Source organism: Branchiostoma floridae, chromosome 3, assembly GCF_000003815.2.
Source record: "Branchiostoma floridae strain S238N-H82 chromosome 3, Bfl_VNyyK, whole genome shotgun sequence".
Lineage (NCBI taxonomy): Eukaryota > Metazoa > Chordata > Leptocardii > Amphioxiformes > Branchiostomatidae > Branchiostoma > Branchiostoma floridae.
Genome location: NC_049981.1, coordinates 20,548,616 through 20,568,732, shown reverse-complemented (window position 1 = coordinate 20,568,732; position 20,117 = coordinate 20,548,616). Strand labels below are relative to the sequence as shown.

The 20,117-nt window shown below is 42.7% G+C and overlaps 2 protein-coding genes across 3 annotated transcripts; both read right to left on the bottom strand.

Annotated features, from left to right (window-relative positions):
• Window positions 1-317: 317 nt before the first annotated feature.
• On the bottom strand, window positions 318-4,332 carry LOC118411357. 2 transcript variants are annotated; one of them, XM_035813597.1, is made up of 3 exons: window positions 3,933-4,332; window positions 1,302-2,542; window positions 318-913 (listed from the first exon to the last, which is right to left on the bottom strand). In XM_035813597.1, the coding sequence occupies exons 2-3, from the start codon at window positions 2,463-2,465 to the stop codon at window positions 806-808; spliced, it is 1,272 nt and encodes a 423-aa protein (XP_035669490.1). In that variant the 5' UTR covers window positions 2,466-2,542; window positions 3,933-4,332; the 3' UTR covers window positions 318-805. The 2 variants fall into 2 exon arrangements, with proteins under 2 accessions (XP_035669490.1, XP_035669491.1); XM_035813598.1 differs by having other exon boundaries at window positions 4,010-4,332.
• Window positions 4,333-4,942: 610 nt separating this feature from the next.
• On the bottom strand, window positions 4,943-20,074 carry LOC118411354 (hepatocyte growth factor receptor-like). Its single transcript, XM_035813594.1, has 16 exons — window positions 19,011-20,074; window positions 16,552-16,623; window positions 15,776-15,853; window positions 15,243-15,314; window positions 14,925-14,996; window positions 14,358-14,432; window positions 13,835-13,992; window positions 12,853-12,985; window positions 11,977-12,108; window positions 11,173-11,250; window positions 10,726-10,907; window positions 9,679-9,884; window positions 9,167-9,285; window positions 8,382-8,544; window positions 7,868-8,004; window positions 4,943-7,308 (listed from the first exon to the last, which is right to left on the bottom strand). The coding sequence occupies exons 1-16, from the start codon at window positions 19,199-19,201 to the stop codon at window positions 6,690-6,692; spliced, it is 2,487 nt and encodes an 828-aa protein (XP_035669487.1). The 5' UTR covers window positions 19,202-20,074; the 3' UTR covers window positions 4,943-6,689.
• Window positions 20,075-20,117: the final 43 nt, after the last annotated feature.

Here is a 20,117-nt window from a genome sequence, read left to right as displayed (position 1 = left end):
AATTCAATTCAGAATGCAGCGACGCCGCCAGCGTACCACAATCTAGTGAGAAGCGCTTTACCGTCGGCAGCCAATTATGCCATACATATCCCTTTACTTGATTTAAAACTTCAACAATGAATTTGGCCATTGCCTATCTAAAGTCAACAACCTGTTCAGTTTCAACTGCAGCTAAATCAGTTGTGCCTCACATTCTTTTGATGACATTTCATGGAAAGCTCACCATCAAAAGAATGTGAGAAAAAGATTTAGCCACATTTCAAATGGACCAGGTTATTTGAGATGCCTTCAAAAGAATGCAAGATAAACATAATATACCAGATTGTCCTTTTCATAGGATTTTTTTCCGTACAGTAATAAAAAACGCTCACCGTATCATCTTATCCTATCATAACTATACATGCAATGTTTCACTCATATAGTCATGCCGAGTAGGTCTGTCTTCGTCTAGCCAATTTTAATCTTGCAACCACCGGAGCAGAATATGTAATTTTAAGTCCCAGGGAAAAGGTTTCTGATTACCCTACCGGGCCTGGAAGGACTTGCCGACCCTAGTGGTTTTGGGGTGACCTCTGCTGGCAAGCCAAGAGGCTTACAATTTTCGATCTGGCATCTGAGTGATGAGAACATTCAATAGAAAATGACATAAACCCCGGTCCCCTTATGTTGACACCCTGTATAATCAAGATATTATATTTTGAAAAATAACAGTGCTTCAATACATTTCAGTTTTAAATTGTTAAATTAACTTTTACATTTGTTGGATCACCGTCCGAAATCTCAGAAGCAAGAGAGACCCAGCAGGCTACAGGCTTGTCTCGTATTGTACAGCGTCTTGTAAACGTAACGTTGTTTGTTGTCCCACGTCACTATGGTTACGCTGGTTAGAGACCTGCACCGTAGATAGACGTACCTGTAACGTACAAGAACACAACAATCCTGCATATGTGGTTGTTATGTATAATGCATATTTAGGATTCGTCGGCTTTCTCATTCAAAAGAGCAATAAAGTAGATATGATTTATTTGCTTGGTGTGCCGGGCGAGTAATATACCCTAAAACGGATTTTGTTTTGAGTTTGATCATAATCTCCCTCACTCCTGGTACAAAATATTTACCACTCATTTGACACCGACGATAGAAATGCCCAACTTTAGCTACATATAAATGTATCTTCAGATATCTGTACTGTACCGCACAAGCCATACTGTAAAGTTTGCAATGATGCAATAGCTCTGGATATATTGTATAAATCACATGAACAGACATTTGGACAGAAATGCGATAAGAAAATATCGTACCAGTTTAGGACAGATGTGTTCCAGGTACCTGCCCATCCTCACGCCGCTCCCGTCCACCGTCTCACCGTCCACCACACAGCCGGCCACCAGGACGCTCCGTCCCGCCTGCAGGAGGAGCAAACCGCCGATCCCGACCCCGTGCGTGATCCAGTAGCTTTGGACTGGATTGTCCGGCAAAATGTAGCTGTCACAAACCAGCCAAAACCCTCTCCATACATTCAAAACCCCAACCCACGCCGCAAGTTTGAAGGCATCTTCCATTACTATACGGGCACTGAGTTTTCTCGTCTTGCGGAGAAGGTTGGATACAGGTGCTTCGAGCAGGACAAGAAGAAAGAGCGTCCCGTAACCGATTCCTACAGACGACAAAGCCGAGTTTTTTTTGTCAGTTGGAAACAGGAAAATGTCAAAAAGTAGCCATATACCTCGCCAGGAGCCCACGATGAGTGAACCAATGAAAATAACTGTCAGGACAACGTCACCAATGAACGTCCACGAAATTGATACCTCTGCCGCAAATCGGGTTCCTACTTTGAATGGAGTGTCGCTAATGTCCACGAGGATAACCCCAGGAGCCGCAACAAGATTTCCACATGCGCGGAGAACTAAAAGAATAGGGATAGGTACAATAACTGAGATTACGGCACTTAAAACTGTCATATTTGTATATTTGTCAAGGATGTACCAACACCCCCTCCAATGGTTCACGACAGCAAGTCCGAAAACGTAAATATAGACCCTAAACAGAACGTGAAAAACAACATTCCGTCTTGCAAACTTGTTCTCTAAATTTCCTTGCGCAAAATTCAGTATCAAACTCACCGACGTCCCTATAGCAAAGGATGTCCATGCACTTATGACATCGTCATTTGGAAACAAGTAAACATTCATGAGAGACCATGTTCCGCGCCAGTAGGCCACAGTTAACGGACCAATCAACAGTAGGATGATTAAAAAGTCCAACCAACGTAGAATGTCTTCCTGATGCCTGGTACACCAGAGGCGGTGAGAGCTAACATCTGGTTCCCGGCCGGCAGTTTGACGATGCTGGTGATAGACAATCGAGGACTGCTCGGGAAGCAAGCTGTTCACAACGTTTTCTGAAGAAGTACGATCCTCTTGGTCTCGCAGAAGATGGACATCCACACACGTTGCTTCATCCATGGCACAGTGGCCACTGTAGCTTGTCCACCCCGAGGTGTTGACGTGTTTGTGGTAACAGAAAACGGGCCTGTGCGGATCTGCAAGTTCAATAAGAAGAACTGGGTTGTCCTTAAGGAAAAGACTTTGCAAATAGTCACTAGTAGGAAAGATGGGATGATGGAAATGTTAGCGTTTATCACTCGTTCTCACTGAAATGTCGAAAATGGCATTTTTTTGGTCGAAAAATAAATCGGCTTTATTTTCAGTGAAAACTACCTGGTTGTTTAGGAAAATTCCTCTTTTAACCATAGCCAAAAAATGGCAACTTATTATTTTCGGTCCCATTGGTAATACATTACAGGGCAGGTAACAAACGTTACCGGTAACGTTTGTTACAACAGTAAACTTAACCCTGTTTTCTTCTAAAGGACTTACCTTACTGACTACATCATTTAGGTACAAGTGGATGTCCCAAGGAACATTTGAAAAGTGGGCAGCTTTTTTACACCAGGTCAAATAGAAAGCTTAGACAGCATCAAACGATGGTAACGTTTGTTACAGTCATTTCTGTACAACATTTTGTTAAGCAAGGTGGGATACAAATAACAGTCAACAACCCTTTCTTGTTTCTTTAGGAAGCCAGAAAAACTGTACAGCGTCACAAAAATGGTCATTTCTAGTCTTATACGTGGATAATAAAACCGTGGCATCCATCGCACTCGTGGTGGTAACGTTTGTTACAGAATCTGGCGACAGGCATAAACCACCTCACACAGCCTCCAAGATCAGTGACAGGAGCGATCTGACGTGATCGGGCAGAGGGCCTTGGTAGCTGGTTTCACCTGCCGAACAATTATTCTGGGAACTGAATTGTTACATTTTTGGCTACTATTTGAATTCTTCGTTTCTTCTCAGGCGACAGCCATTTTTTAGGGTGTGTAATAATAATAATAATAACCGTCTAAGCCATCAACCAATACGAATGTTGTTGTGCATCTTTTGTAAAACATTACAGGGGTTATGGAAAAATGAAGGAACCAGTGATGTTGTCTATAATTTTCTCCATATCAAGCCGTAAAGTCAGGCGACAGCATTTCGACATTTAAATGAGAACGAGCCTTATACGTTTATACGTTTATACGCTTTAAATTTTGGAATATTAGCCCTGAGAGCTTCTCTTCCTCATCATGCCAGGCGTTGTATTTTCAGCCCCTCGTACCTCAGCCTACAAGCTTGTTACCAGTTATAATTGACTAATTCAGTGCCTGAAACCATGTTATACTTATAGACCGTGACAGGTAATGATCGCGCCCGATAACTAATATAATTTAGTGTAACAATGTTTGCTCTCAATGGTAAATCAAATTAGCCTAAATGTACACGATGCCAGCCTGGCTCCATTTGGGTCCATTCATAAGATATCAAAGTTACAACATTGTGTTGCCCCCCCCCCCCCCCCCCAAAAAAAACAACAACAAATAAACAAACCTTCCAATTGTTTCCAACTGATATAGTATTCCAGGGAATGGCTGGATTCTAGACCACAGTATGAGTATGATACTTGCTTGGTTGCAGAACTTCGTGAAGTCTCCAGTCCGTACAGGCTCCAAAGATGGTGGTGAGGTCACGATTTCCCCTACCAACCTCTGCTTGTAGAGTACTTCGACCAGCACTGTGGAACAGGGTTTAGACGTAAAACAAACAACATATCTTTTTCTGTGGTGGCCTAACAAATATGGTAGTCACAGCAGCATGGGTGCAGTCCCGTCCAAGTAGCTGCTTCGACGTGCTAAAGGTGTTTTAAGATGAAAATCATGATCGCGGGGCATAGTGACCTCGTTTGCTCACCATGCTCAGTAGGGCACTGCTACAGGTCAGGGGGTAAAGGTCAGAGTTCGTCTATGTCGTATTGGGTTACCACCAATGCTCTCATCTTGGCCAAGGACTCATTGAGCAATTCCCTTTTCGACAGCAGGCTAGCTAGGCTTTTATTCCTAACTTGGCCAGGCAGGAGTCTGGTATAGACTAGTAGAGATTAATTATTCTTACTCCCGAAGGTCATTTATTAGTTTGTCTGTGGCTGGATTCTTATAGCCTTAGGTCGTAAACTGTGCTCCTCTGCCATCTAACTCCTCTGGCGTGTTTTCTGTCTTAATTGGCCAATTTCTACTATTTGTCCAGCGACCTGTGAAGCCTGGTAAAGCCGTTGTATCAAACAACACTGTAGACGTAGACTCCACGAAGGGAGTCAAAAATTCTACTAAAAGAATTGCTTTGACAACATATCAGTAATTGTCTGTTTGCTTACAGTTTTTCCTGTGGAAGTTTTTTTCCATGGAACGGGCCCGAGCTCTATATAATATTTCACTTCTTCAATGTAACGTAATTCACTTTGATAACTTTACATAAAACAAAACATTTCTCATACGGAAGTAAAAATGACGTATTATCAGAAATATGAAGAATCCACTCCAATAGAAATTAGTACTTACAATATATTCATTTTTCACATTTTTTATTTGATTTGGTGCATTACATCATATACTTGAACATAAGAATTTTGCAATTAAAACTTTAACAGCATTTTTATCATGTTACTTCTTTCAAAGCCACCTGTTTAGATGGTTAAACATTTCACGAAGTTCCATGGCGTACCAAAAGTTTCCTTTGCTTGTAACTTTTTAGAAAGGCCATGTTAATTTGATTATGCATGATATCCACATGCGCATCAATTTTTAGGCATTTCCAAAAACGTTTACAACCATGCTGTAAATCGTACAAAGCAGCTGCAAAATATATGCCACAGATTAAACGAGAAATATCGGAAAACATATGCTTATGTCAGAATGCCAACGTCGATTCCAAGGTCTAAGAAGACGATGGGCAAGAAGGAATTCGAAAATGAAGAATCTATTGTTCGGTATTCCACCAAGGCATCCCACATTGTGTGTTGGATCAGTTGTTTAACATTCCTGACCACTTGGATTTAATAATAAAAGCAACTTTTTTGGCCATTTTTTATCGGCACGCACGCACAAGAGGATGTCATCCATATAATGAAACCAACATGGTAGGTATACAAGCAGTTGATTTTCTACTATGCAACTATCCACACGATTGACCATGATAACATAACCATCCGAGGAACAATTGCTAAAGCAATAGACATAAAATATCCGTCCAAAAAGTCTACACTGAGTACTTGAAATGTTAAGCTAGGGATGTGTAGTCCAAGTTCAGCAAAGCTAATGTGAACCAAAACAGGGACGTCAGTTTTTTCTGATAAAATTTCTCACCATCGAACAAAGCAGGTACAATGACCAAAACATTGCTATGTTGACCAGCATTATTCACATTACTATAATAAAAGTCAAAAGTTAAGCTTTTCTTTGATCAATAATTGCAACACAGTGATACTTTGTAAAATTCATTTCTCTACACAACGCCTGGTAATGCAATTAGTTAAGTTGGACCTTGGTATTTATTACGTACATTCACATAGACACTTGTTATAATGTAATTGATGCTATTATTTATGACATTAGAAAACTAATATTACTAAGGTTCCAACTATGTCTTTAGATTTGAAGGTTAGATCGCAGGCTCTGTTTCCATCATCTCATCATTTTAACATCAAGGCCCTACAAAGTATCATGACTTGATAGACTGTCATCATGTGATATTAGGTAATTGTATTCCACGTGCGATTTAAAGCTGTAAACAATGTTTGTGAATGACAAGGAAAAACCTGTTAGTGATGTTCAATCGGTAAAACCTATTCTCTATGCAGAGGTTTCGGTCAGGGGGCGGGGGAGATAGTAGTGGGATTTACGGCTACCTTCATTCGGCCTAGCACTCCAGCGCATCTATAATTGCTAATCTCGTATATGAATATCCAGACCACACAACGCTTACTTTGTATTAGAGACAAAGCTCATACAATGTACTTGTGTTTGTTGTCAGAGCACCTTTATCCGTTGGGTAACCTATATCGTTGTTTTTAAAAAACAGGGTATTTAGAGATATCATTATCAAGTCGACGGACGGTGGTTTCAAGCGGCAATATTTTGAAAATACATCTTATTACAATTTGAAACTACCGTCCGTCCGTCGACTCGATATCCCTAAATACCCTATCTGTAAAAAGAACGACTATAGCCCACGAATACAGCTGAACTAGCATTAAGTTTTGAAGAAAGACATGTGTGCCTTTCTGCAAGACTTTCAAAGCCTCAAAGCATTCTCTCACTTTTTCTTCTGCCCACGGTTGGCGTTAGGGGGAGGGAGTGGAGGAGGACCGCCATTTCCGTTTGGGGGAGGAGCTCCCTTTGCGTTGGGAGGGGGAAGGGTAGGAGGGCCGCTCTTTGCGCTTGCAGGAGGACCACCTTTTGCGTTGGGAGGAGGGAGAGGAGGCGGACCACCATTTTCGTTGGGGCCGCCCTTTGTTTTGGGACGGGAGCCGCCCTTTGCGTTTGGCGGAGGGCCGCCCCTCGCGTTTGGGGGAGGGCCGCCCTTTGCGTTTGGAGGAGGACCGCACCTTGCGTTTGGGGGAGGACCGCCCTTTGCGTTTGGGGGAGGACCGCCCTTCGCGTTGGGAGGGGGGAGAGGGGGAGGACCGCCCTGTGCGTTGGGAGGGGGAAGAGGGGGAGGACCGCCCTGTGCGTTGGGAGGGGGAAGGGGTGGAGGGCCGCCCTGTGCATTTCCATTGGGAGGAGGGAGAGGGGGAGGACCGCCCTGTGAATTGGGAGGGGGTGCGTCCTTTGTGGTGAACTTGTTGAGCATCAGCTCCAGTCTCTTCACCAGGCTCTCAAAGTCCGTCCTTCCCGAGGCGTCTTTCAGCCAGCAGCTCCGCATGATGTCATATCTGTTAAGTGGAGGTAGAAAATTTACTGTATGTTTGTTTGTTGAAATTAACAAAGTTGTGAAGGGAACAACAAAACCAGTGATGGCAGTTTTAGAAGCTGAAATCGTTAGCGTTGATATTGTAGCAAAAAAAATTGAGTCTCCAAAAATTTTGGCCAAACCAGTTCGGCCTTCTTCAGCTAGAATCATCATACGGACACGTGACTTAATCTTATAGTTTTCACCAATGAAAATAGAACCACCTTGTTTGAGGTAAGTGAGGAACAAGAATAAGTGCTATCTACTCGTACATGACAAAGGAAACTTGTGCAATAGCCTAGAGTGTTAGATTGTATGTTTGCCTTTCATTCGGCCGAGCCAGACCAAAGATTCGAAAGATTGCTTTCTCTGCTTGGCACTCGGCACTAAAAGAAATAGTTGAACACATTCAACCAGTAGACTCTAGCCCCCTACTCATCTGTGTGGTCCAAGGACTATAGTAACGGAGATGAGCACGTCTCACTGTAAACCGAAATATATCATGTCGGAAGGATAAGACACAGGCATAACGGTGTACTCACAGTTCACTGGGGCAGTGCTGAGGTTTGGGCAGACGGTAGCCGTTCTTGACCTGCACCATGGTGTCCTTGTTGCTGAGTCTGCCGTAGGGAGGGGCTCCGGCCGTGATGATCTCCCACAGAACCACGCCAAAACTCCACTGATAAAAACAAAAGACGTTTTAGATAGCTAGAGATTGATCAAGAACCCTGCTGCAGAACGTCTACCGTCGTACTAGAATTAGAAAAACACAACTTATATATCAGAAAGGAATTTCATAGTGGTAAAAGTAATAGATAATGGGTACATATATCAAACAAACAAAACTTAAAAGCTTTAGGTGGTAAGGCGGCTTCATAGCTTAGGATTGTTGTCTTAGAATTGTGTAAGAACCCGAAATCGATATGAAAACGAGTTGGGGTCCATCCTGATATGGGTACTTCTTGTTTGAAAGGATGATAGTCAACTGTTGTGTCAATCCTTCCATGAATGTGGAAAAATAAATGAATAAACAAATACGAGAGTTTTGTAGCTCACCACGTCAGACTTCATGGAGAAGGTTCCACTGACGATGCTCTCCACGGACATCCACTTGATGGGCACGCGGCCCATGCCCCGCTCGGTCACCACCTCCTTCTCCGGGGGGATCTCGATCAGGAAGCCGAAATCCGCCACCTTCACGTTCCTCTGGCTGTTCACCCTGATTAGCAAGGAACAAACGAGTTGCTTGAGTAACTATTTTTGGCGTATCTTATTACCTGGATGTCTAACCTACATCGACGTAAGGAACAAACGAGTTAAGAATAGAATTGTGAGTGACATTTGCGTACGTACAACCATTTTTTTCTAGTCTGATGTACTTGAATTGAATTGCTATGTTAGTTCGTTCTAGTGACGCTGATGAAGAGTGATGGTTGTCAATCGAAACTTCCAATTTTTGGAAAAGGTTGTAAAGATTGAATCGTCTTAGAATATTTTTTTATGTCTTATAAACGTAACCATGGCATTTCTTTTTCCAATCGATACCCATAGCCACAATGACCTTTTTTTTCTATTTGTTTGAAACTTTGAATGCTATGCCTCTGATGTGAAGACAAATGCAATCAATATTTGTACCCGCAGTCATAGTGCCATGTCTATGAAATAGTTACCATACTCCGGATCAGTGGAGTGCTGGAAAAATAGTTGAAACTAGCTGTCCAGACTTACTATATACAACCAGGACAACGATATGGTGGAAAGTGTTTGTTGCCGTGAAACCCGTTTGATTGACAGCGGGAATATCACGTGAGTGAAACCTGTGTGTAATCCAGCAGACTTACATGCAGTTCCTGGCAGCCAGGTCCCTGTGCACGAACTGCAGTGCCGCCAGGTATTCCATGCCACAGGCGACCTGATAGGCGAAGTACAGCAACTCGTCCAGCTTGAACTCACTTTCGGCCTATTAACAGCAATGACACAACTCATATCACTTAGTAATCACAGCCATGAGTTTATGTTCTGTATGACTGAATGCACCACAAAAGCAACCTGGATTTAGCAGTTCTATGTGACGCAACATGCACCAAAACCAACTCTTTGTCATTCTTTTTAACCAAACACTTTTTTCATTCTAAATGACAGAAAACAATCAAAACCAAATTACTCATTGACAAGCAACATATGATTTTGGAAACGGTATAACGTTTGAGGTAGCATCCACTACCTTTCGTCAGTGACGATTGAGTAACTGCTTTTGGCGTATCTTATCACCTGGATGTCTAACCTTCTTCGACGAATCAAGAAACAACATTGACTTTGCCGTCCACTCTCTTCTAAATAGCAACAAACGAACCTTGACTTTGCCGTCCTCTGTCTTCTTCCGTGACTTGACCAGGACGGACAGCAGGTCGCCCTTGTCCATGAGCGGGAGCACCACGAGCGGTGACGCGTCATCACGCATGCACACCCCCAGTAGGTTCATGATGTTGGGGTGTTTAAAGTGGCGCATGACCAGACCCTCACTTAGGAACTTCTCCAGGTCAGGAGTGGTGCGGAAATCTGGAGGAAAGTCCCAGCATATATATTGTAATCTGCAAGGTGGCTAGATGGTCTCTTGATCAGGGTTCTTGACTTATAATCTATACGTTCTGGGTTCGAATCCCTAGCAGACCACAATGATGTGCCCTTCACCTCACCTTCATCGAAAAGAGTACGAGTCCTTTCCAGTTTGAGTGGGTCAAACTTACAGCCCGGTCTTACACAGCTTGTACTGTATAAATCTGTGGCGTTACAACTCAAAGTGGTTTACCGGTTATGTAAAACAAACAAACTAAAGATACGTGCTGCATACACATTGTATAAGTCGGCACTATATACATTTGTCGACTAGTTCAAGTTAATCTTTATGTAAATAATGTTAAAAGTGAAAAATATTTAACAACATTTTTGATGCAAATATCTCCCAGGGTTTATTGCACATGACCTCACAGCTGTCATGCTGATTGGTTTTACCTGGAGAGTCAGGTCAGATCAACTTGTATGCCTGCTATGTGCTTCCATTTCGCTGAAATCAAATATGCAAGTTCCAATTCTCCTAGCAACACCTAGGTTAACCGCCCAACATGGCAGAGGATACTTACGTCAAAGTCACGTGAATGTAAGTACCCTATACCCATGGATGCTACGAAGATCCCCTACTCTCCAAGCAGAGGTTATGTTACGGTTTGTTTTGGACATCTTTTTATGTGTTTTTATCGGGCTTTCTATTTTGTAAGTTTGGCCAAACTCGCTGGTGGACAAAAAAAAAAAAGAAAACAAAATCAAAAGCCCCCAAAAGTGCATAAAAAGATGTCTAAAACAAGCGCGAGCTTAACCTCTGCTTGGAGAGTAAGCCTCTTACCTTTGCTGGTCTTGATAGCGATGGGGATCTTGTCGTTTCCCGGCAGATTGAGCTCTCCCTTCAGAACCCGTCCGAAGGAGCCCTCGCCCAGCGGCTGGTTGTGCAAGTTCAGCAGGCGCTCGTCCAAGAACACACCTTGCAGCTGCTCGATGAAGCTGTCGTCTAGACCCAGGTTTTTGGCTCTACGGTCGTTAAAATGGGAAAGTTATGTAAAAGACTGTTCCAATTTCGGGGGACAGAAATCAACACTATAACTGATCACCAAGGAACTCTTTTTGTGAATTTTGTGTATTATCTATTCAGATGTGTGTAATTTGTGAATTGAACAAAGTTGAATGCATGTTTCAGAACCAACCAGTAGAGGAAATTTTGCAGCAGTTTCTGTCCGTATGAATATTGAATTTGTCTCAAATGATGATGTAATGAAACCGAAGTAACGTTACTTACCTGAGGCAGTTGACGGAGTCCAACTTGGACTGTTTTTCCAATGGGTTCATGGCGTAGTCGTTCCTTGCGCACGGAACACTGGGAAAGATCAATGACGTCAGCCAACATTAGTGAACATGACATTCCAAGATAGCGTGAAAACTTCCATTTAAGGCTGCAGAGCTCTGCACAATTTTCTTTGCAGGATTTGCATTCTTCTAGTACTAGTAGTCAATACATAATTTGAAGGGAAGTTGACGTGGCGCAATACACCGTTACATCTGTTTTCGCTTGTCACTTACACATCTATTCCCTAAACAACAAGCCCGTGTGTACCCGAACGACCTGACGCAACTGTGCGGGTGTGACCATAGATCATGTCTACGTCAACAACATTGAACAGGGCTAAAACAGACTTCCAATCATGCAAGTATCCGGGTATACCATAGATTGAAAACAATACCTCCGTTTTTGCGGAGGAAATAATGGTAGAAATCTAAGACTGTAGTTCTGTTGCAGAACCTAGAAAAGCCGCTAGGGGATCCCAAATCTAATCATCTATTTGATTATGCAAGATCTGACAAAATATAGCAAATTTCATGGCAATCCATCTTCTTGAGTTATGTTGCTAAACCACATGCATATATTAAGCACACTATCCAAGCAGAGTTTCGGCTCCGACTAGCTTTTGGTGTGTTTTAGGCGTTTTTGTCGGTCTCTCTATTTTGCCCAGTTTTATTCATGTCCACCCACCACAAACATACACACTGTACATACAAACGCTACCCAAAACATAACCGTCTTGGCGAAGGTAAAAGTCCTTACCCATTGCGGAGGGTGGTTGACAGCTGCATCTGCACGTCGGCAGGGAGGGTGGGCCCGCAGCACACGAATGGCAGCACGTCCAGACACGACGCCTCGGGAGGCAGCAGTCCCATTTGGGTCATAGACTTCTTTCTACAGAAAACAAGAAAGATGTTGATGTTACAATACAGAACCGGGTGTTATATATGTTACTTATTGAAAATAAATATAACATTTCTTACTACAACACAGTCATGCCTTGCTATTGTAACTGTACTAACCCGTTTTGTATCCGTGAGGATCTTACTGCTCATTTCGGTGTGTAACAGGTGGTTGTGTCGAAATGCACGCATAAAATGAAAGTGGCCACAGAAAATGAAAATTTGCGGAGAGAACAAAGAGACTCGGGAGCTATATAATACAGCTGGATACCAGGCTAACTTTTGTCTGAACCTCTGACTGACTGTCCCAGTTTCTAGGACGAATGCCTCGAGGGAGCTTGCATTATCCTTTTCTACCATCACAATACCTGAGGTTATTTATAGTACTCTTGTAGAGATTTTCCTGTGGACTACCAGTAACATGCCGAACAGTACTGCGGACTCAAGCATTCCTGTGGACACATTCCTGTACTATTCCTATAATCCTAACAAACTGAGCACAATACCATAAGCCTCGCCACTGATCCGTCACCAAAATAACTTTGTACTTCTGGGCCACATTACTAGTGACGTTATATGTATGGAACAGAGCAGTTCCAAGCGTGACTTTGATTATCTCTGTTCAGAGTATCTGACAGGTTATTTTTTGGTGATCGTGGCTGTTTTCCTAGGAACAATGAAATGATGAGGCATTTTCACAACCGTGAGGTCTTGATCAGCCTGTCCTGAGGCTTACCTTCTGCGCAGGCGCACCCAGAACAGGACCCCGCCCAACACGCTGATCCCAGCTCCGGCTGCAGACACCAGAACCAGCCGCATGTCGTACATCTCAAACACGCTGCCTTCCTGGAGCAGCTGCCCGTTCTCGTCTGCAGTCAGAGAGAAGAGAAAAGAAACTAGAATCTAGAGAACAAATATTTACAAATGTAGGATAAAGGTAAGCTAAAGGGAAATGCAGCCCCATAGATGATCCCACTCCTACCACTGTCCACTTGAAGTCAGGTACCTATTATAGCACCTGGGTGGAGTGAGATAAGTCTTGTCAAGGAGGTTGAAAAGAGACCTCCATGGTCTTGGTCAAGTGTTTTTCCCAAGGACACAACAACTAGCCAGGAATCGAACCCGTGGCCCCTAAATCTCGTGACCGCTAGCCTTACAAATAGCCAGTTGAGTGGTTGTATCTGCCAGAGTCATACCCATGAACTTGAATGTGTGTAATGTAATAAATACGTGACTGCATCTGCATGTAACGTTACACATTAAAATCTACCTTTTAGGCTTAACCATTCAACATGACTGACTGTAAAAGGAGAAGGTTTCACGTTTCTCAATGTGATCTCTTCAACGTGAACTTAAAAACACTGCAAACATTCTTTTTTTACGGTAAACCACATTGCAGTTTCACGCGGATGCTCCATTATGATATTCACTACCGCGAAATAATATGTTCGCCAGTATTTCTCTAGCATCTACCAGCGTCCACATGTCACTTCAAATAGTAGGAAATATTTAAATAGACAGATAACACACCAGAAGAGTTATCCGTCCAAAGACTACAGTACAGTAGTTTTTGGCCAGCTAACTCCTCTAGCACGCTATCTGTCTATTTGGTCAATTTCTGCACCTTTGTCACCTACGTGTGGAGCCTGGTTATAATTTAGCCTGGTTATAATTTAGCCTGGTTATTATTTGGAGGCTATAATTTCCCCTGTACTGACCACATTTGACGATGGCATGGAGGTGGCTGTTCATCTCCTTCCCGCGGAACTGCGGAGGTTCCACGCAGTAGGCCGTCTGGGACAGCCCGCCAGCTGCAGTGTGCGACAGCAGCCACTTGATGGCGCAGTCGCACACCCACTCGTTCCCTTTCAAAAACCTGGAAAGGTGACAACAACGTGGGAAAATATGGTGAGAAAGTAACCTGAGTAATCGCGCTTTCATCAGCCCATACACTGGCAATGCCCCTAAAAGCTTCATGGTCAACACAAATTGTGTAACACGGACTACTGAGAAGGCGCCAATGGAAAAAGGAGGGATGGGAGAGAGGGAGGGAGAGATACAGACATGGGGTTATGGGCACCGGTCTGCTTTCATATTGAAGATTGTTAGTAAAAAAAAGACAAAGAACGAAGATACAAACGAATTTGACTCCAGAAGTTTTCTTTCATGGTTTCCAAGTTACAAGCACAATTAAGAAATGCCAATGTTTGTTTCCATGTTAGCTTGTTAGAAGCGTCTTACATGAGCAGTTGACCTCCGAGCGGCTTGGTGAAGACGTCCTCCGTTAGGGTGGCCATGTGGTTGTTCTCCAGGGATCTAATGTGTTATAGACAGAAAACACTGAACTCAAGGCAGAAATGATACAAGTTAAGCACAAACGGCAAAAATAGAAATGATAAACAAACTGGTATGCATATGTTATCATTAATCACTAAGTTATTATACATTTTTAACATTAATCAAATTAGGTCATCATGATCTTCATACTGTAGTACATATCTAATGACGCTCCTCTCGAATGTACTGAGTATGAAGTTCCTGCCATTTAGCACAACCGAAAGATAGAATTTCCTCGTTGATTATGCAAACCGAATCCTGATTTATATTTTATTATGTCGATCTTTCTTAACGTTACCTATATGGCAAAAATCATGAAAATCCATCCATTCCGTCTTGACATGCCGTTTCAAAGTCTGAAACTTGAGCGCAATCTGCAGTTAAGCTACATGAACACACGAGCGCTGCCAAAAACATTTTGATGTTGAAGCGTTGTAGCTGTAACAGTTACGAGCGTATACTAGTACTAACATTTCCTGTAGCTTCTTGAGCGGCACGAACAGGCCAGGCTTCAGATGGCGGAGACTGTTGTCATTCAGGTACCTGCACGCCAACAACAGCAACCGTTATCTATGAGCTGTGTGCACTCAGTACAGTTTACTTCTGCATCACAACACGACACTTCTACAACTGTTACTGCCGTACACCAGAGCTGACTCGGAATTACTCGACAGTGGGGTCCGTATCTCTACAGGACGTTCAATCAAGGGGTTGTGCGGGGAGGAAAAGGAGTGATCTCTTATAGTAAGGGTGTCAGGGAATCTCAGAAAGTACAGAAGAAATGCTCACAGTGTACGCAGGTTCTCCAAGCCGTCAAACACGCCGACTGAAATGTCGTTCAGCTTATTGGCAGACAGATTTCTGTGTAAAAGTAATAACACGAAGGAGTCGGACTGGGCAGTACTGAGTGTTGCATAGTCAGACATAGTAAGAGACATTAATCATAGATGTAGGCTATTTGCTACAGATTGTCTGGGAAGCGTATCCTTTTGAAGGCTTTACAGTAATCCTGCACAAAATTGCTGTGCTATTTCGGTCTATTTCGTATTTGATTCTGGTGTAGTCTTTGCAAAAATTATCAGTCCTAAGGTTGTATACATTTATTGCAAAGGTTTCGTGTGTTGTGAATAATGGTCTCTGAGTTAGTCTCTGCTTATATCGTCTGAAATTTTGTCATTTGAACAAGTTTGTGTTACATTTCATTTACGGCATAGAAATCTGAATAAACGATAAGTAGCAACAGACAAATTCAAGAATAACTTAACCTTAAGCAAAGGGTGTTTTTATCATTGACAAGCATGCACAGCACAAAAGACACTTACAGCATCCTTAGGTCGGACAGTCCCTGGAAAGTGCCTTTCGATGTCAGAGCGATCAGACGTTCCTGTTTTGACAGCGAACTAGCAGAGAGGGAAGTGGAAAACTTGAATATTCAAGCAGATGTGCGGCTTCAGATATGTTTTGTCCTTTTTGTTTTGTAGGAGACGTTCCAAAATAAAACCTGCTTGTAGCACAAGGCAGTGGTCGTATGTGATGACTGTGCACATTGCGACGTTCCTGGTCCTGAGATATGTTTTTTCTATTCCCATTTATTTAACGAACAGGAGACAAAGGTAACAATTGCTTATCTCGGTCTTCTCCTCGAACAAGTATGCAAAAGTAATAACACAGACGATAAAGATAAGACTAAATAACAAAGGTTACAATAACGACATGAAAGAAGCAAATAACAGATTTGTCCTGAGATTTAGCAACTCTTCATATTTCTTTCAGTGTGTGCGCTAACGACTGTCCCTGTCATTGTTCTTACTTTTGCAGTGTTACAAAAGGTTCTTCTACACTACGTGTTCTTATGTATGTATGTTTGTGCGTATGTCACGGTGTGCGTTGTGTGTGTGTGTGTGTATGTGTGTGTGTGTGTTTGTGTGTGTGTGTGTGTGTGTGTGTGTGTGTGTGTGTGTGAGAGAGAGAGAGAGAGAGAGAAAGAGAGAGAGTCTATGTGTGTGAGTCTATCTGTGTGGGTTTATGTGGGTTTGTGTATGTGCGAGTTAAAGTGTGTTTATATTATGAGTATAAGCCAGGTATACTTTATACATACATGGACACAAGGTGATCCATCCCCATGAAGTTCCCTTTCCGTATGCGGCTGATCTTGTTACGGGACAGGTCCCTGTGTGAACGCATAACAATCCACTTATTTCAAGAATCTAAGACACCGGATAAGTAGCTGAAAAAGAACGACATTGTAAATCTTGATTTTCAATATAGGCAAGGTTCTCTAATGCCAGGAGATCGTTTTTGTGCGCTTGGTGTCTTGTCCATGCATAGGCGGTAGGCCAAGGAATTGTTCTCGAATCTCCCATGCTTTTATACTACCTGGATGATGTTACGAGTGTGGCTCTAAATGAAGTACATGTACTCGGGATCACAGCGTAAGGAGGGTTAGCTCTGCTCTAAGGATGACCGGAAGGGCTGACGGGGGCCTTTTATGAGCGCAGCGGGGTGCCATTGGATCGGTGCCTTTGAATTGGCTTGAGTGCCAGTTTCGTTGATTGTGGCACCACTGTACTGTATTTCCTCTTTGTTGCAAAACAACAACAACAACAATTCCGAGGCCTATTGCCCATGGTCCATGTTGAAATCGCCAATCAGGGCTAATGCCCCCACCCCCACCCTAAAAAATGAACGTTGATGCAGCCGCCCCTCCCTGATGCTATGCAGATTTCCAAACCGGAGCTCGGCCCAGTTATGTCAGAAACGAAAAATCTGAGTTGATGTTAATAAATACTAGTATGTACTATTTATGCCGCCAAGTTAGTTTTGGCAGTTTTTTTTGCCTTTTAAGTCATTAAACGTTGTTGTTTTTTTTTTTCGTTCGCCAAGGCCCCGGGTTGGAAATGTGTCCCTAGCATTAGCCATGTAAAATGTCGAATTCATTCCTACACATCAAAGTCGAAGCAAATGTTGTTTGAAACCCTAAAGAGGGTGGCACCTCTTGCCCTTTAATATCAGTTGCACTCTACATCATATTTCTCGTAAAGATAAATACGGATTACGGATATCCATCTGACCCTTAAATAAAGTCTCAAAGTCCTCATAGACTGACAAGCAAATGGCTATATGACGTATCTTATCATCTGGATGTCTGACCTTCATTGACGTGACAAGCAAGAATTTCATCACGTGCTTGGGCGTGGTGAGCTCTAGGCTTGCAATGACGTAGGGTTTTATGTCAATCCTTTACTAACATCCTCATTTCTACGCGAGTATCGGAAATGATCCTGAGAAACAAGCTGGGCGCGAACACATCCCTTGTTGTGAAGTATAGTATACACTGCGCGTCCTACATTTGTCACTTCCCCGCCAATGTACCGTATCTTACCTACCCCTCACGATCCCTAGTGGTCCATTCCAAACATGTACGATTGTCGTCAAATTTAGCGTAAAGATTAGTCTGCAGAACTGCCGGGTTACATGTTTTATGGATGCGTCGACCTCTCCCGGTGGATTTAACGTTAGAAACACCGGAGGGCATCAATGCGATGTTCTCAAGTAGAAACAGTTCCCAACTCAATCTTCAGTGGGTGTTCAAAAATGACTCATCAGCCATAACTCCTAGCACGCATGATTCATGTCCTTGGGTTGTTGTTTTGTCTGGCAACGGCAACGCGTCAAACTACGCTTTTAATCATGCCTCTGTTTCCGCCATCATCCAATAGGCAACGAAATAAAACAGGACATATGAACAATTTCAACTTTATTCTGAAACAGATAAAGGCCAGACGACTGGACTCATATCTTTGTGTTGGAACAATGTTGACTTACAAAATACCTTATGGGCAAACACATGCAATACATGCAATAGTCATTGCAATAATACCTGAACATGTATGTCTGACCCCAAAACTGAATTATTTTTCCTTTTGGGCAAAGATGGGGTATTCCATTCACGAACTAACCCACAACCAATGGCGAGAAGGATTTTGGGCTATGTGAGTGCTAATTTCGTTCGTGTATTTTCAACACGTAGTTTTTGTCTTTGTCTGTGAGCCTTTTTGGCCATTCTGTTACAACACTTCCGGCCTGCATTTGACCCCACCCCAACATCCTTACCAGTCGTTCTTCTTAGCTTTTTGTTTTATAGTAAAACATTGGTTGGATATGAATTTTGACAGATTAGATGAAGCCGTGAATTATTTTGGCCGACTTTCGATAATGATTCTTCTAAAAAAACGAATGCAATGTCTAATGGCCGGGGGCTAACGACCAAAATTAGCAGATCAGCAAATAATCTTGAAAAATTTCCCAACTTATGACATTACACATTTTCTGACTGTGAATTATATGAGTTGCAGAAATTATAAGAAGAAAAGGTTCACCACAATGTCTCGCTACTTTGGAGATCTGTTAATTTTATCTATTATTTATTCACATTACGTTGCATCTAGAATACAGGTGCTTATAGGACTCAGAAAATAACAAAAGAGGAACAATAACAACAGAAGTTGACTGATAACTACAATTGAAATGAAGAAATGTCCGGTAGAATGTACTTACACGGTCTGTGTGGACTCTGCGAAGCCCTCGGGGATTCCGGTGAGACCCTTGCCGCTACAATCTGCCGCCTCCGGCTCACAATTGCACCGGTCTGGGCAAGACAACGGCAGACCCAGCCCGACCATGGCGGCCAGCCACACGAAAACAACCAAAGGCAAAGCGCGGAACACTCGCGTACGGAAAGAAGCCATCTTGCAGTTGAGAATAGAGTTTGTCTATCCCGTATTTAAGACCGCGGTCATTGCGAAATAATGAAACAATCGCAGGTAGCAAAAACACCTGCCCGAAAGGTGTGTTCCAGCTACTTTTTCCTCTCCAGACAATTACTTATTATTCGAAGAAAACATGATGTATAATCACAAGTTGGGGCGGGTTGTTGGCACGTGACAGAGCAGTGGTACGTCGTGACGTCTGCAATGATTGGCACCTTCGTAAACTTCAAGCAGATGTGTGGTTCCGTCTTAAGCTTGTTTTGCCCATCTGTTGTTTTATATCAAATATTTATCTTATATGAAATTCATACTATTTGTTACCTGAAAGATACAGCACTAACGTTTTTATTTCTTAAGGTCTTTTTGATATATTACTACCAGTGTAATAGAGTTCCGACACAAAAAGTAAACAGCTGCATGGACGGGTGTTTTAGCGGCGAGAAATTCCATGCTGACCCCAACTGATCTCAAACTTCATATTGGTGAAAGTATTTTTGTAACTAAAGACATTAGCAGGCAAAGTTTGATAGTCGCGGGATAGGGCGGAGGTACACAGTCCTGGGTTCTGAGTTGTGCGGTCGACCGGGCGGAAATGTCAGCGGGAAATTGCTTCTTTAGCGGTGCGTGACTAACTACGTTTAGTAATTGTCATAAAAAGACTGTATGTTTAGAGGTTGTTGGGATTTTTTCACCTGATGAAGGGTAACTGTGCTCAACAAGGAATTAACAATGTCAATATATTTCAAGTAAGTTCATTGTGAATGGCCCCGTGTAAGACACGTATTTTACCTTGCTTTCGATCAAGGAGCTTTTATCAACGCTCCTTGTTTCGATGCATGTGAAATAAAACATCAATGAGACCTTAGATTCTTTAGATAAATGCACGGATTGGCTG

Bases quoted from the DNA above. Each gene is read 5' to 3' on its own strand.
- LOC118411357 (XM_035813597.1), bottom strand. From the start codon at position 2,465: ATGGATGAAGCAACGTGTGTGGATGTCCATCTTCTGCGAGACCAAGAG. The intron at 914-1,301 runs GTACGATATTTT...TGTACGTTACAG, and splicing joins AACACATCTGTCCTAAACTG to GTACGTCTATCTACGGTGCA.
- LOC118411354 (XM_035813594.1), bottom strand. From the start codon at position 19,201: ATGGCTTCTTTCCGTACGCGAGTGTTCCGCGCTTTGCCTTTGGTTGTT. The intron at 14,433-14,924 runs GTTAGTACTAGT...ATAACACATTAG, and splicing joins CTCAAGAAGCTACAGGAAAT to ATCCCTGGAGAACAACCACA. The intron at 12,109-12,852 runs GTAAGCCTCAGG...TGTTTTCTGTAG, and splicing joins TGGGTGCGCCTGCGCAGAAG to AAAGAAGTCTATGACCCAAA.